The following is a 16785-nucleotide window of genomic DNA, read 5'->3' on the forward strand; positions in this document are numbered from 1 at the left end:
CTTTCAGTGGAATACTGTCCTAGTTTTCTGAAATCCAAAAATTGGATGAAAATTCAATGAATACACTTAAGTGGTATACCAATGTAATTGTTTTATATGTATCAAGATCCTTACTGATGTACATTTTTTCTTACACAGTGGAAAGTGCCTTCGGCTAGTAAAAGAAGAACCTGTCAGTCCTAGAGTGGAAGTCCGCAACAGGACTGTCCTTCCACAGCCCTCCTGCGCAGCTGGTACGGAACCACCAGTGTTATCCGTGTCAATGGTCCAGTCCATTTTGGAAGAAAAAGAGAGCTGTGAATCATCTCCAGCAGGCAGTCCTCAATCACAGGAGAGCAGTGAAAGCAGTGTCAGAAAAGCATTTAATGACAGGTGAGACACAACAGAGATTATAGGTATAAACATGAGCCATACCCAAGCAACTCAGACTGTCTGGCATTGTTAATAGAAGGTTATTAAACGATGCAGTGTGAGAAGATTTTACCACAAAATCTGGTAATTTGTCTAGCACAACATATACATTTGCACATATAAATGTGTAATTGCACAGACAGCTGAACATGCATACCTTGTTTCCTATACTAAGGGAAGAGAAATACACTGATATTGTGAAAGTAATGCTGACAAAATACATAAATATTGTGAAAGTAGTACTAACATAACACACAAAGAATCATGTTTGTGATATAAACATACTGAGGTTACCTAATGAAATAGAAGGGTATACAGTGGCAAAATATTCATGTGAACACGATGACGAGGAGGAATTTATCAACTGAGTGGGGCCTGGAAATAACAGGACAATCTACACAGGGTTTTTTTGCTAAAACCCTCCTCAAAGAAAGGAAAGGAAGCAATGGTTAGAAAATGATAGATTGAATCCTTAAAACAAAGTTGGTATTTTTGGTGGGAGGAACTTTAATTTCCCTGATAGATACTGGAATACATAGATTATAGCTACAGCTAAGATAAAAATCACCCCTGGCACCTTACAAAGGTTGGGCCTTGGAAAGATAGTAGTAATGTCTACCTAGAAAAAACATTTTTTTGTCTGATGCCCCTGAATGGAGAGAAAGAAGGAATAGATTTTACACCGGAATGTCTCCAGCTATTATGGAATCAATTACAACAGAAGTATATAGATTTATGCCAATCAGCTTTGCTAGTTCTGTATTTCACAAGCACAGACTTTGTAAAACGTGATCACACAGTGGAACAACCATTACTGATAGATATCAAGGAAGGCCTGAAGAATAATGAAGGTGTGCCATGTCGTACATCATTTAAACAATAAGCCACTGCATTAAACTAATTTGCACTTATAAGAGTTAAAAAAAAACATAGAGTTTCTACAATAAGGAAGGTTGAAAATTGAGGGAAATGTATTTAGGGCAGTATTCAGAGACACAATCTCCACTGCAACGGGCAAATGCAACTGCAAAATGTAGCAAAAAGCCTCAAGTCAGTTCTGAGAGAAATCCAAGTTATTGCTTGAGAAGAATTATGTTACTGCTCCCAAGACAGCAGTTGCTGTACATTGCATATGCAAATCAGCTATGCAGCAAGAATGAAAATGTTCCTGTGGTTCAGAGACAGCTGTACAGAGTATCAAAGCTGTTACTAAAGCTACAGTACAGTCAGGAATATGTGTTACTGTGACACACTTAATTCCTGGGTCTGTTCTCTTTTTACTGTTGTTTATGCATTGGTGATTTAGTGTGCATGCATGTACACACAGAGACACACACTTGTGTCTATCTCTCTCTCTCTCTAAACATATATATATATATATATGTTTTATATATATATATATATATATATATATATATATATACATAATTGTATTTAGGAGTTTTTTTCTACTGCCAGTGCCAATCTGTACAATGGGACAAAAGTGTATCTTAGGGTGGTTTACCTTTTCCTGCATTATTGCACAATATTTGATTTGAATATGTATAAGTAGCCGGGGTTGTTGGAGAAATTAAGGATTGCTCCTACAAACACCCTTTTTTCATATTTTGATGGATGATGAGTCAATGTTTTGTTTTCAATGTATCACACACACACACACACGCGCACACACACACACACACACACACACACACACACACACACACACACACACACACACACACACACACACTCATCTAAAATGAAATGAAATTGCTTATCTGGGTTTATCTCTCAATCATAATGGAACAATGTCAAGTTTCTAAAATAGGATGGTGTATTTTGTAGTTTTAAATTCAAGTTTATTTTCATATTAAGCTTGTAGATTATGAAATGCAGACATCATATATAAATGAAAGTTTACTACAATTAAAAAAAAACTATATGTTATAGCAGGGAAATCTTAGGTTCAGACCAATAACTGGAAAATATAAGGTCCTTTATAGCATCCTTGCAATGTCCAGAGCTAGCATCTCAAACATACTGCAATACCAAATATGATTTCTTCATATTTTATACATTATTCTGAGCTACTTGATGTGGTGGGGGCTGCCTAGAGTGGAGCTATGCATTCTGCGCTGTATTTTACAGTAGAAATGACATACAGTATTTAAAATAATTGCAGACAACTGCACTTTGCTGAGTAGTATTTCTGTAACCAAATTTGTTGCACAACAGCCCCTCACTCCATCAGATAAGACACAAAAACAGCACTGTTCTTATTATGAAGTTGTGATAATAAGCTATTCTGAAATATCAGAACTGTTTATCTCTGACTGAAGCTGAATGACATGAGAAGAGGTGAAGCTAAACAGATCTGTGACATTTTGTATTATAAATAAACAGCATTTTTAAATAATTCCAGAAAACAACTTTTGGTTGTTGTGTCTTTCGGATTTTCCCAGTTAGGGGTCGCCACAGCGGAACTCCAGTCTGCTAATGATTGGCAGTAGATTTTTACGTGCCGAGTTGCTGGCCCTGATGCACAGCCTTCAACGAAGGTATGCCCATTCACGCATGTCTCCACACAGAAGACGCTCTAGCTAAGAATTGAACAGGACAACGTCTTACTGTGAGGCGACAACGCTACCGCAGCACCACCACCGCAGTAGAAAATTTTCACAATCAGTTTTTTGTACGGATCTGACATTGTTAATATAGCTGTACTCTTTAGTGATAATTGCAGTTCTGATATACTCCTAACTGTACTGCTTTTACTGAAACTGTGTCATGTTGCAATGCAATTTAATATTTTGTGTTCTTCTTTCTTTAAGGTACAATTGTGTCGCGATATCTGCTTGGCTTTATTCTGGTAGCATTCCTTCATTTTCTTTTTTTATACTAGTTATTGTCTTTGCTTTTTTTTTTTAGATTTATGCTTATTGAACCCGTTTTTATATTTTGTGTGTTCTTACTCAAGCAGAATATCCTACTAAAAAAGAAAACTACAACCAACATAAAATACTGCCACAAATTTAAATACACCTGCCTAGTTCTCTCAGTCACAGTACAAACTTCAAATGCAAGTGTCATCCACTGTTGGCAACTCTTAAATTTGAAGACTCTAGTCAGAAGTAAGACCATAATGATATCCCACCTATTTCATTTACTAAACAAAAATAACCACAAGGACTGGGTCAGCAACTTACTGTGGGTACAATAACCGAGCAGACCCTCCAGAAACTATGGCCAGCACTATGTAAGCATCAAACTTTAATCCTAATCAGATAACTCTTTTTTTCTCTCTCATCTAATGGTGAGGATGCAGGGAGTGGAGCTTGCAGAGGTGGATGAGTTTAAATACTTTGGATCAGCAGTTCGGAGTAATGGTGAGTGTGGAAGAGAAGTGAATAAGAGAGTACAGGCAGGGTGGAGTGGGTGGAGAAGAGGGTCAGGAGTGACTTGTGACAGATGGGTACCAGTAAGAGTGAAAGGGAAGATATACAAGATGGTAGTGAGATCAGCTATGTTATATGGGTTGGAGACAGTGGCATTGACAAAAAGGCAGGAGTCAGAGCTGGAGGTGGCACAGTTAAAAATGTTAAGATTTTCATTGGGTGTGACAAAGATGGACAGGATTAGGAATCAGTATATTAGAGGGTTTGCTCAGGTTGGATAGTTTGGAGACAAAACCAGAGAGGTGAGATTGTGTTGGTTTGGACATGTGCTGAGGAGGGATGCTGGGTAGATTGGGAAAAGGATGCTAAGGATGCAGCTACCAGGTAAGAGTAAAAGAGGAAGGCCTAAGATAAGGTTTATGGATGTGGCGAGAGAGGACATGCAGGTGTGACAGAGTAAGATGCACAGGACAGGAAGAAATGGAAATAGATGATCCGCTGTGGCGACCCCTAAAGAGAACAGCTGAAAAAAGAAGAAGAAGATCTACTGAAAACATGTTAAATGTATATTCTGTGCTCTTCTTGTAGATTTTAGGCCTGAAGACAACAATCAAGAGCAAAACCTAATCACATCACCCCTTGGTTTCATAAACATAACTGAAGCAGCTATCAGGGTAGAAGAACAGACTACTTGGACATATTAGCCTAGTTGTTGTTGTTCTTCTTCTTCTTTTGACTTTACCTGGTTAGGGGTCGCCACAGTGGAACTCCGGTCCACTAATGATTGGCAGTAGATTTTTACAGTACCGAGGTGCCAGCCCGACGCCAACCTTCAACGAAGGCACGCCCATTCACACATGTCTTTCGAAAGTCACTCGACCGTGGGGAGGACATGCAGACTCCACACAGAAAGCACTCCAGCCGAGAATCAAACGAGATTAGTCTAGTTCACCCCCACAATAACTGTTAACTTCTAATCTGGTCTTTGTCATTCACTCACTCAGCCTGCAGGATTATAATATTGACTATTCATTTTAGGATCTCTTAAATGATAAGGGCTGGATAAAGTCAGGTAAACTTTACGTCATACAATTCTTTTACATCTCTTTGACAGAGCTGTAATAGATATAGCAGAGATATAGGATCTCTCATCTAGTGATGTTCCTTATTCTTTTTGATGTCTATTGGTGATGTAGCACCATAGAACAATCACATTGAGAATGTTTTTACCAACTTTCAAGCAATATTTTCTCATTCTCTGGCTTAAGGTGAGGAGGTTTTTCTTGCGAAAAGGGGGTGACCATTTTGAGTTGCTGTTTTCAATTAAAGATAGTTAAACTACAATATTTGTTAAACATTTGCACCTGAAGTAAGAATGGTTGAATCTGATTTGATTTATGCAACAAATTCTACCTTTTGAGTTATGTGTGATAAATTACTTTCATTCTAAAAAGATTTTGCCTTTTGTATTAATAAAGTGGCATTACAAAACACACACACACACGCACACACACACACACACACACACACACACACACACACACACACACACACACACACACACACACACGCACATGCACACGCACACACACACAATATGCCCAGCAGTCACAGCCATTTCCTTGAGTGAACACACTTCTGTTAACATTGTGATCAAATGAATTAAAAAAATGAAACAGTACGAAGCATTGCAACCCCCTCAACTGTTCCTGATTTTACAGAATGTCCCTGATTTGCCTTTTTATTCATGCTCCTTCTCTCAAGATCTGTTATTTTCTGGTGAATTGCTGTGGATTACAGTTAGTCAATAAAGCTAGACATTATAGTTTCATGTATGTTATTGTTCAAATCATGCATGATGATGAAAAACCTCTTTGGATCTGAGTTCTTGAGAAAAGAAGTTGAGAGGTATGTATACTCCCTTTCTCTTGCTCACTCACTTTCGCTGACACACACACACACACACACACACACACACACACACACACACACACACACACACACACACACACAGTTTCAATCTCTGTCTCTCTCTCTCTCTCTCTCTGTCTCTCTCTCTCACACAGAATTGCATTTTTTTCTTTATTTTTCTACATCGTTAGTCATGTTTTTTTAAACTGTGCTTAGATTTGTGACTGCTATGGCATTTATTTTTGCTATTTGAGTGTCTAGTTTGTTCTTTTACACTTGCTAAACAAAGCTGCATTTACTGAGCATAAAAAACTGGTGGGCATTTACTTTTTAATCAGTCCCTGATTCCCTGCATCTTAATAAGTGTCAGACTCATTAATGCCCTATTGGGGAATGTGAAGGATGATAATATACAGTTAACATGTTATCTATAGCATGATAAAGCCCTGACTATGACACTTATGTCTTGTGTTTGGCTAATGGCATTGGCCTTTACACCAATTTATTGACTGCCATTTTGTCAGTCGCATTTACAAACCAAGAGATATAGTACTCTAATGGCTTAGTTCACTGCAAGAGCTGTGCAGGGAAATATAGGAGGGAGCAACTATCATGGGGGAATGGATTGTTATGCTGGTGGTTGTTTTTTTCTGTTTAGAAATGGAGGCTTACAAGTGAAATGGCTAGAACTGGAGACATGAGCCTGGCCTACCATGCTGGTGATATAGACCTTAGCAGTAAGAGGCTGAAAGTGCTCACATGCAGGAGAAGGATATAGTAAGCCAAAGTGGTGACATAGTCGTCCATGTCAACCACTAAAGGGTGGAACCTCCCCCTCCCATGAATGATGACATCTGACAATGAATAGGCTGAGTGATTATGGTGGTCTGATGGGCAGCAAGCAATGGGGGGAGATAAAAAAGATTTAAAAAAGCTAATATTTTTATTAGCTCCCAATTCCTTGAATTACAATACTTACACTAAAAAGAAACCCAATAAAGCAATTAAGCAATAAAAAGCAATCAATATGTCAAAAAGAATAAAGTGGCATGATTGAAAAGTATAAGCAAGCCACAGTACAAAAAAAGAAGTTATGTACTCACCATAACGTTCCATGTTTGTTGTCCATCTCGCCGTTCATTCTTACAGTGATGGCTTCGGAGCCGATCTCGGCTCCGACTCGGCCGGATACATAGCTGAAAGTCTCAAACTTGGCTCGTGGCAAGTAGTTATTCCACAATGCAGTGGTGTAACTCCCTAGATCTTGTTTGCTGCTACTACTGAATGAAATATAAAACTATGTACATATATATCACAAACTGAGACAAAGAACTCCTGAAGGTAGTAAAAAAATCCACCAGGTCCATGAGGAGTCTTTGGCAGGGGGAAGGAGGGAGGGTTCATAAGAAACAAACATGGCACGCTATAGTGAGTACATAACTTCTTTATGTTATGTTGTCCTATCTTGCCTTCATCCTTACAATGATGGGACAGCGTCCCTAGCACCTTTTTCTTGGGTGGCTCACGAGAGGACAACTTTAAGCACCGTGGAACCAAAGAAGGCCCTGTTCATGGAGGCCAAATCCACTTTGTAATGTGTGATAAAGATATGAGAAGTGGTCCAAGTAGCTGCTGCACAAATGTTATCCATAGGAATTCTGGCTTGAAAAGCAGAGGATGTAGCCATTGCTCTAGTGGAATGAGCCTTCACTTTGAATGGTAAATCTCTGTTATTTGAGGTATAGATGTACGTAATGCAGTTTGAAAGCCAATTGGAAAGAGTAGTTTTAGAAACTGAACTACCCTTTTTTGCGTCAGAAAAGGATACAAATAATTGGTCAGATTTACTAAAATCTTTGGTCCTATGCAAATAGAATCTGAGTTGTCTATCCATGTCTAGTTGATGTCATTTGTATTCTGCCTTGTTGCTGTATTTAGGAAAGAACACTGGAAGCTCAGTAGATTGATTTATGTTAATTGAAGACGAGACTTTGGGTAAATAAGATGGATTAGTTCACAAGCATACCCTATCTTTATGAAAAATCAAATATGGTGGTTTGATAGAAAGAGCTTGCAACTCTGATACTCTTCTAGCAGATGTTATAGCCACCAGAAAAATGGTTTTCCAGGAAAGGAACATGAGGTCAGAGGATAATAAGGGCTCAAAAGGTGGTAATGTTAGGTGAGACAAAACTAAATTTAAATCCCAAGGAGAAAGGGGTCCCTTAAAGGGAGGCCTTAATAAGGAGGCACCTTTCAAGAAGGCTCTACACAACCTGTGAGACATTAAGTTCGAGATAGAGTCACCAATGTGGAAATTTGAGATTGCAGCGAGTTGTACTCTGATAGTTGCTGCAGCTGAACCTTGTTGAAAGAGTTCCACCAAAAATTCTAAAATAGAATGGATGGGTGCAGAAAAGGGGTCAATGTTCCTGTTTTGAGCCCAAAGATAAAACCTTTTCCATTTGCTAGAATACAGTTTTCTAGTGGAAGCCTTATGAGAGGACATTAGGATACGTTTAACTGTAGGAGTGAAATTGTGAAACCTGACTAAATTGGGAAGTGGAGCAGCCAAGCTGTCAATTTTAGGGTGTAATTTTAGAGTGTGGAGAGAAGGATGAAGCTCCCCTGACATATGTGTCAGCAGGTCTGGATCCGGGTCCAGAGTCCAAGGCTTCTCCTGCAGATGAGGCCAAAGGAAGGGGAACCAAACTTGATGAGGCCAGTAAGAAGCAATGAGAATTATCCTGCTTCCTAAGGACTGTGCTTTCTGAATGACTCTGGGTATGAGAAGAAATGAAGGAAAGGCATACAGAAGTCCCGAGGGACAGTCTTGAGCAAGTGTGTCTCTGGGTGTCTCCTCCAGAGGAGGGATTAGGGTAAAGTAGTTGCTGCACTTGGCGATCATGGGAGTGGCAAAAAGATTGCAGCAAGGCAGACCCCATGTTCATAAAATCATTTCTGCAATATTCTGATTGAGAGACCACTCATGAGGCATTAAAATTGCCCTGCTCAGCTTGTCTGCTATCATGTTGGACTTCCCCGGAATGTGTGTTGCTATTAGAAAGTGCTGGGAAGAAACTGCCCATTGCCAAACTCTTAGGGCCTCACAACAAAGGGGGTAGGATCTGGTTCCCCCCTGCTTGTTTATGTATCAAACCACAGACACATTGTCTGACTGTATCACAATTGTCCCTAGAAGGGAGAGAGTCGTGAAGTGCTTCCAGTGCAAGAATCACTGCTCTCATCTCTAGGACATTTATATGCAAATGAGCCTCGTGTTCTTGCCATTTACCTTGGACTGTTCTCCCCAGATTATGCCCCCCCCACACCCTATCTGGGAAGTGTCTGTGATCACCGTAGCTATGGGTTGTCGTGGATCAAATGGTCTCCCTATGGTCACCTGACTGGAGTGTATCCACCATCTTACGTCGTTCTTGCATGATTCCGTTATCCTGATCGGGTGAGACATAGGAAGCTCTTGAAGTGACCATTGGGAGAACAACAGCCATTGAAGGATCCTCATGTGCATTCTGGCAAGAGGAACCAGTGTTATTGTGGAAGCCATTGTCCCTAGCAATTTTATAATTATCTTTGCTTTTACCTTGGTCTTGGGGAGAAGATAAAGTATCTGTTGTCTGAGTGCTACAACTCTTTCTTTTGGAAGACGTGCTACCATGGAAGGGGTGTCTAGATCTGCACCTGTAAATGTAATATGTTGACAGGGCAACAAGGCAGATTTTTGAAAGTTGACTGTAATACCCAACTGAGTGCAAACATCTAACGTTAGATCACTGACTTGCTGGAGTAGATGCTTAGTGGTGGCAGATAGGAGTCAGTTGTCTAGATAGGGAAACACTCAGAATCCTAGATGTCTCAGGTGAGCCGTGACTACTGCCATGCATTTGGTGAACACTCTGGGGGCTGTAGTGAGACCAAAGGGCAGAGCTAGAAATTGGTGACTGGCTCCCAGTACCTTCTCGATGTCCTGTCCATTTTTATGTGGTAGTAAGCATCTTAAAGGTCTATTGAGGACATCCAATTGTCTTTCCCTAAAAAGGGAAGTATAGACTGCTGTGTCACCATTCGGAACTTTGATTTCTTGACAGATTCATTTAATTTGGCCTAATATGGGACTCCAGTGCCCTGTTCATTTTGGCACCAAAAAGAATCTTGAGTAAATTCCTAATCCTATTTGGTCTGTGGGGACTTCTTGGAAGACTCTTTTGCAGCAACTTTTGAAGCTCTATAGTTGCTTTCTCCCTTAGATTGGGTGGAACATCTGGGATTGTTCTGGTCTGTAGAACAGGATGGGAGAATGGAATGGAGTATCCTCTGGTATTATTTGTAGTACCCATTTGTCTCTTGTGATAGTTTGCCAGGCTTCTAGGTACATGGATAAACATCCCCCGACTGCCTCCAGAGTAGAGCAGTCAGGCCTCCTTTCAGGAGCACTAATAAGGAAGTCCGCAAAAGAATCACGGTCACCCTGGTTCTGCAGGCCCCCTTTGCCTCTAGGGCGGTGTCTACTGTTGTTACCTCCCCCTCTTCCCCTGGGGAAGGAATCACCCCACGCATCCTGGAAAACTCTCTAGGATCTTTTGAACCACATTTTTCCACTCTTCTAACCTTTAGGATAAGGTCTTGAAGGTACAGAAAAACATACTCCAATGACAGAGAGAGTTTTTCCTTCCTGCTCACATCGAGTGAAATTGTCTTTTATTTTGGGTCCAAAGAGTGAGGAACCATTAAAGGGGGCATTAGTAAAAGTAGATTTAAGGGGCTCCACAAAATTGCACAAGTGCATCCAGGAGTGTCTCCTGTGGGAAACTACAGAACCCACTGCCCTGCTTGCTCTATCAGCTACGTAGGAAATCAGCCTCATGGAGGAGTTGACAATGGAATTTAAGGTGGACAGCTGGGAGATGACCTTCGCATTCACCCCTGCAGCTAATGCACCTTGTAGAGTATCTCCTAGCTCTTTCAGGAGATCTCTTTGTAGCCTTGTAAAGTGAGATAGGTAGCTCAGCAATTGGAGTGAAAATGTCGCTGAAGAAAAGACACGCTTCCTGTATCTGTCCATCATTAAAGAGTCTTTGTTCGGAGGATGAACAGATGAGGATGTCTCAGAAGGTTCTTTCTTGGTGGCTGCTGCTGCCACCATAGCATCTACAGGTACCCCCTTAGTGAGAAAATCCTTTCCTGAAGGAGCTGACAAGAATTCGTTGGGCCTCCGAGGGTCTGGTTCCATTGTGTCAGGTGACTCCTATGCCTTTCGACTAACCAGGTCCATTATCTCATCAAAAGGTGGAGACACCCAGGAGGCAGAAGGTTGAGACCCAAAAACCTCCAGGTACACTGACTCCTTTTCAGAAGGGGTGGTGGCCTGCCAGCCACCACTCTGCTTCAGGATCTCTAGAATATCTGCAAATGAGATATCATCAAAAGACGACCGTGAGGACCCTTTCGATTCCTTGAAGTCAATGTCTGAAGTGACGGACTCATCTGGGGAGTCTACATGCTTCCTCTTGCAAGTTCTCTTCTGAGGTGGCTCCTCAGAAGGATATTCTGGGAAGGCCTTGGATGAGAGGGGTTCACCCAATGGGGGATCCTGAGACTCCGGGTCTCTGCTGTCCTGTGGAATGGGTGGTGCTGAGACAGTAGCCAGTGCCTTGGGGGATGAGTGCTAGTATCCTTCTATGGAGCTGTATGGGTAGACAACACACTCCTTGTCAGCTCAAAGGCAGATTCCCACCAGCTCCGAAGACTCCCTCAGCTCCAAGGAGAAAGATGAAGGCACCAGAACCAGTGAGATTGGACCCAAGGCCAGTTTGGGAGCCGAGCTAACCCTGGCTGATGCACCAAGGGGTAGGCTTGGCACTGAAGATGACCAGGGCCGAGAGTCCCTCCTGGGGTCAACTGGGGAACCCTGGTTCCCAGACTCTCCAAACAGCACCGAGAGAGTCGATGCAGAAGCTGGTTCCATGAACACTGAAGGGGGTCTAGGAACTGATGGATCCACAGTAAGTGGTACCAAGCACTCTGGCTCCGAAAGTCCAGCTTGGCTCAGAGGAGAAACAACAGTGGGTACAATCGGTATAGTAGGCTCCGAGACCAAATGGGTCGGAGCCAAGAATAATTTAGTTAGCGCGGGTGAGTTCAAGAGTCTGCACACCACCCGTTCCACGTCATCGTCAGATAAGCTCCTAGTGGACCTGGAGGATAGGGATGGAGAGTGAGACCTCTGCAGAATGGGAGATCTTAATGTCAGAGAAACTGGAGAAATATCCATGGATCAGCTCTGAGAAGAGGTGTCTTGCAGCTCCGAGGACTTTGGGACCAAAGAACTGGGTTTGTCAATTAGTATAACCTACGACTGCTCCGAGGACTGTGGAGCCGAGGAGGTAGTGACCTTAGAAATGTTTGGTAACTTGACTGGAGGCTCCTACTGAGCCAATGATGCAGGTAAATGTCTTTTCTGGGATTTTTCCTTTTTGGAAGAAGGAGAAGAAGAAGAGAAAGAAGCGCTGTGGGTACCTTCCTCAAAAGTTGGCTTGTTTCTCCTTTTTTGTAGGACCCTTGCACTGAAGGAATGACAAAACGTACAATCCTCTTGAAGATGAATTGATCCAAGGCAATATACACATATTACATGTCCATCTGTTACAGACATCTTTTGTGAACACTTCTGGCATTTTTTAAAGCCCAAAGGCTTATGTTCCCTCTCTTTTGTGTCTTTAGACATAGTAAGATCAGACCACAATAATGCAACAAGAAAGTTTTAACTATTAAACTGCTAGAAGTATACTAAGTAAAAAACTACTGGAAACACAAAAAGAGAGGGACAACAAGGGAGTAAAATAGGGCCTCTAACTGAAATGGCCCTATTTTCTACACAAAACAACACACTAACTACAAGCCCTCTAACTTAAATGGGTGAAGAGCTCTCTAACTTAAACAAGCTTCTAATACACTATGACAAACACAACAACCACTACAAGGGATACAGTTAGGCCTACGAAACGATGGCCAAAGGTAGCACCAAAGGGAATAAAACTATAACGATTCAACTATTCAACTATAATGCAAGAAAAGCACAAGAAATTTAGATGTAACTAAATACTAATCTAACTATTATAAAATAGAACAGTATTCCAGGAAATATGAAAAATATAAAGAAATTTTGTCACAACTTAGCCACGGCCAAGATGAGCACCTCCAACCTCGTAAAGCTGCAAACAAGATCTGGGCAATTACACCACTGCATTGTGGGATACCTACTTGCCACGAACCAAGTTTGAGTCTTTCAGCTATGTATCCGGCTAAGTCGGTACCGAGATCAGCTCCAAACCCATCATTGTAAGAATGAAGGTGAGATAGGACAACATAACCTCCAATTTTACATTAAAAGCCCTCTCCAGTTAAGATCTAAATTAAGACCTCTCTGGGCTAATGCCTTACATTTTTGTAATTAAAGTAACTTCCTTATACATTATATTCCCTTTTTTGTATTGCTTTTGCATAAATATTTTTAATAAATATAAAGACTTTCCTGAGATATCACAGTCAGTCTGATGCATAGCTAAGAACTGGCAGAAGACAGTTCCCTGTTATATGTCAGGAATAGACAGCTGTTCACTAGAACAAAAGAGAAAACAAGAAGCACATCTAAACACAACACACATGGTTTCCCTTAAGAAACACATTACAAACTGAAAGCAACATATCACAGTATTGAGGAAATGGTGGATGCAAGTACACTATGCTGGACTGCAAAAAAATGCCACTGTCAAAGTGCAGTGGTGTACAAAACTTTCATTTAAGCAATGTCTAACAAATCACCGTGGTTTAAGAAGAGGTATAATAAACATTACCATCAAAATTAGAATAAATACATGACCACAGTTGCTAAATCAGCTGGACTCTATTGCGTTATTCTGGCTATATTTCTTGATGCTTCCCTGGACTGTATGTCTAGTAACTGCCTAGGAACTTATGAACCCATAAATTATCATTCTTTTCTCAGGAAACAGGTACAGATCTCAAAGGCCTAATGATTACTACAGAAAAATCTACTCAAGTTTTTGCTTGAAAAAAATAGTTATCTGAAATCTGTATTTCTGAGACTTACAAGGGTTAGCATCATTCCATGATGTCTGGGTAGTTATAGAAATACTGGCATAGGCCATTACTGGCTTGATGCTAATGGGATATTAATGTGAAATGACACTCCAATGACAGTAGGATGATCAAGCAGCTTTTCTGTGATTTCTTTTATTTGTGGTTTGTTGAAACTAGATGCACTTGTTTTTTTTTCCAGAAATGGCAGTGCATGCAATGCAGTATTTTTTTATTTTATTTTTTTTTTTACTTTTCCACATTGTGGTGCAACCGTGCAGTTGGCATATATGAGTTAGTTGGGCCAAACTCTTTTAAGTACGGTGTGACAGGGCTTACAAAGGGGCCTACCTCCTGAAAAAAAAAAAAACTTTTTTGTGTTTTATGTATTTTCAAGTTACACATAGCATCACTGAAATATCAATGAAGTGTGACTTAAAAAGTCAATGGAATCTAGGGAAAGCATATGAAAAAGCATCTAGTTATATCTGCCTTACAAGAACATCTGTCCGTTTTTTTTTCTTTTCATGTAAATCTGACTCAGTTCTGAAGTGACAGTCACTCATTTTAGATTTAAACTGAATTTTGCCAGAATTATGTTGCATGAAGGGTATACCAAGTATGGCCCCTCCAAGGATGACACGGCTGATTGTTTCCAGATGACCTCATTTCTATGGATGTGGTTATTACAGGCATTTTTTCAACTTCCTGGAAAGTTCATACCTGTTTTATGCATGAGAATATTGAGAAAGCAACCTGTCCAAACTACTTTAGGTTTCTTCATTCCTTAATCACAAAAACCGGCAATACACTCTGCATCCTTCGTATTCATAAACTAGTGAGACTGTATTATCTCACTGCATTTCTATTTCTGCTGTTATCAGTAAGTGCACTTTAACCCTCTGCTTGTATGTTTTTAGTCATTTATTTGTATCTAGCAAATTTGTCTTTAAGATTTTTCTGTCTTTCACTTCTTACTATCCTAAACATTTTTCCAAGTGCATTAAACTTTTCATGCATTTAGAAATCTGCATCAGTTGTATCAACAGTACGTCAGTAAGTTATGCAACTCTATTATCAGCAGCCGAATACCTTTGTTACGTCACATGACCAAGCAAACTAATTTTTGGACCCTCGGTCCAATGATGATGTACTTGTCACAACTGTTATAAGAATATATTTATTTTCTTACATTCCCTGTTTTGTTTGCCCTTATTATATTATGTCAAAATGGAAATGATTTTATTGATATGTCAAAAGTGCTAGTTAAAGTCAGTGATAGTTTTTTGATAACTCACCTGGATTTTATAAAAGAAATAATTAGGTATGTCCCACATTATTAATAAAATAGCCACCATTATGTCAGAAAGGCTGGTTTTGAGAAGGAACATACTATAGCTTATTATTTTCCAGTTATATATAGCATTCCCCAATAGTGTGTTTGCATCTGCTTGTAAATAACGTTAGAAGCTCATCCTACTCATTGCAAAAATTGAAGTATTCTGGTGAAGTTGTGATCTTCAAGGACAATGTATTTTCATGCAAGTTACCAAATTTCTAGTCATGCAAATGTGGTAGCATTTTCAACTATTTAAGAAGAAAAACTGGTCAGCCCTAAGAACATTACATTTGTATTATTTAGATTAAATCCAGAAATGACCCAGCTAAGCTTCCATTTTTCAGGTCCACACTCAAATGTTGAGCTGCAGCATCGAGAGAAGCATAACTCTTTTACTCTGTTTGGAAGTTTATATAGCCCAATGTTTTGCTGGTTGCAGAACTTTAAAATAACTGATGTAATTAAAAAGAAAAAGTTTAATGTATTTAGTAGCCAGGTAAGTGTGATGATTCAGTCTGGACTTTTTTCATCATCGTTGTAACATGGCTATTTATGACAAATAGGACATTTTTTGTATAATACTGGGGAAATTTCCTTACTCTTTACTGAAGAAGTCTATAGTATCTTTATTGTCCTCCTGAAACACTACATGCTTAGACAGGTGAGACCTAGATTAGTATCTCATCTAACATATGGCAGCTTAAAGTTACAGCCCTGAGTGCTGCACTGGATTGCCAGTAGTGGAAAGAGAACCAAAATACCTGGAGTATTTATTTATTTATTTGCATTTCTTTACTGGAGTAGTCCACTGGGCCATAATGAGCCCATTTTCAAAAGAAACCGGGGGAGAAATAGCAAGTACACATAGTATATTCACAGAGTGAATACAATTAAATGAGTATAGTTCAAGAGTATATACAGAAAAGGCAACATATTTAACAATTGGATATATTACAGGTATAATAATAAATTGACAAAAATAGATATACATTTCATAGCCGTTTCTGACTGTAGGAACAATAAGCCTTACACCTGATATTAATACATAGTAAATGTTAAACATCAATGTTAGTAATCAGCAGAGGATGTTAGGTTTTGGGAGGAGGAGACAAGGTATAGGTGCTATTCCAGATAGAAGATAGGTAGTTTCTCAGAGAGGTTTTGAAAGTGGCAGGATTTTGAGTAGTCCTGATAGTTAGTGGTAGGGCGTTCCATGTTTTGGCTACTGAGCAGGAGTGTAGAAGCTGGTCAGCTGGTAGGCTAAGTTTTTGTACTGTCAAAAGGTGCTGATTCTTAGATCTTAGTTGTCTACTTGGATGGTAGAAACTGAAAATCGGGCTAAGAGCAGGGCAGTCTGATGGTTTAAAGATTATTTTGTGTGCAGCTGTTAGTTGCAAGTAAGGGAGGTAGTGAGGTAGTTCAAGCCAGTTCAGAGAGTGAAAGCCAGTACAGTGATGGGTATAGTGTTTGGCGTTAGTAGCAAATTTAGCAATTTTGTTATAGCAAGTTTCAAGTTTAGCTTTAATGAGGATTGAAGATTAAAAAGTAGTGGAGTAACATATAAGAAAGAGGGTAATAGGAAAGAGGAAGCTATGACTTGTTTCATGGAGATGCTGAGGAACTGTTTAT

At 40.0% G+C, this 16785-nt stretch overlaps 1 protein-coding gene across 1 annotated transcript in view; it reads left to right on the forward strand.

Annotated features, from left to right (window-relative positions):
* The window catches only part of HSF4 (heat shock transcription factor 4), a 247470-nt gene extending 247094 nt beyond the window's left edge, over nt 1-376 (forward strand). Inside the window, exon 9 of the mRNA XM_044079550.1 lies at nt 139-376. Coding sequence (XP_043935485.1) covers nt 139-376 — 238 coding nt within the window. The remainder of the gene's footprint in view (nt 1-138) is intronic.
* Nucleotides 377-16785: the final 16409 nt, after the last annotated feature.

This window comes from Protopterus annectens, chromosome 8.part0 (genome assembly GCF_019279795.1).
Source record: "Protopterus annectens isolate FY-2018-M chromosome 8.part0, PAN1.0, whole genome shotgun sequence".
NCBI classification, from domain to species: Eukaryota; Metazoa; Chordata; order Ceratodontiformes; family Protopteridae; genus Protopterus; species Protopterus annectens.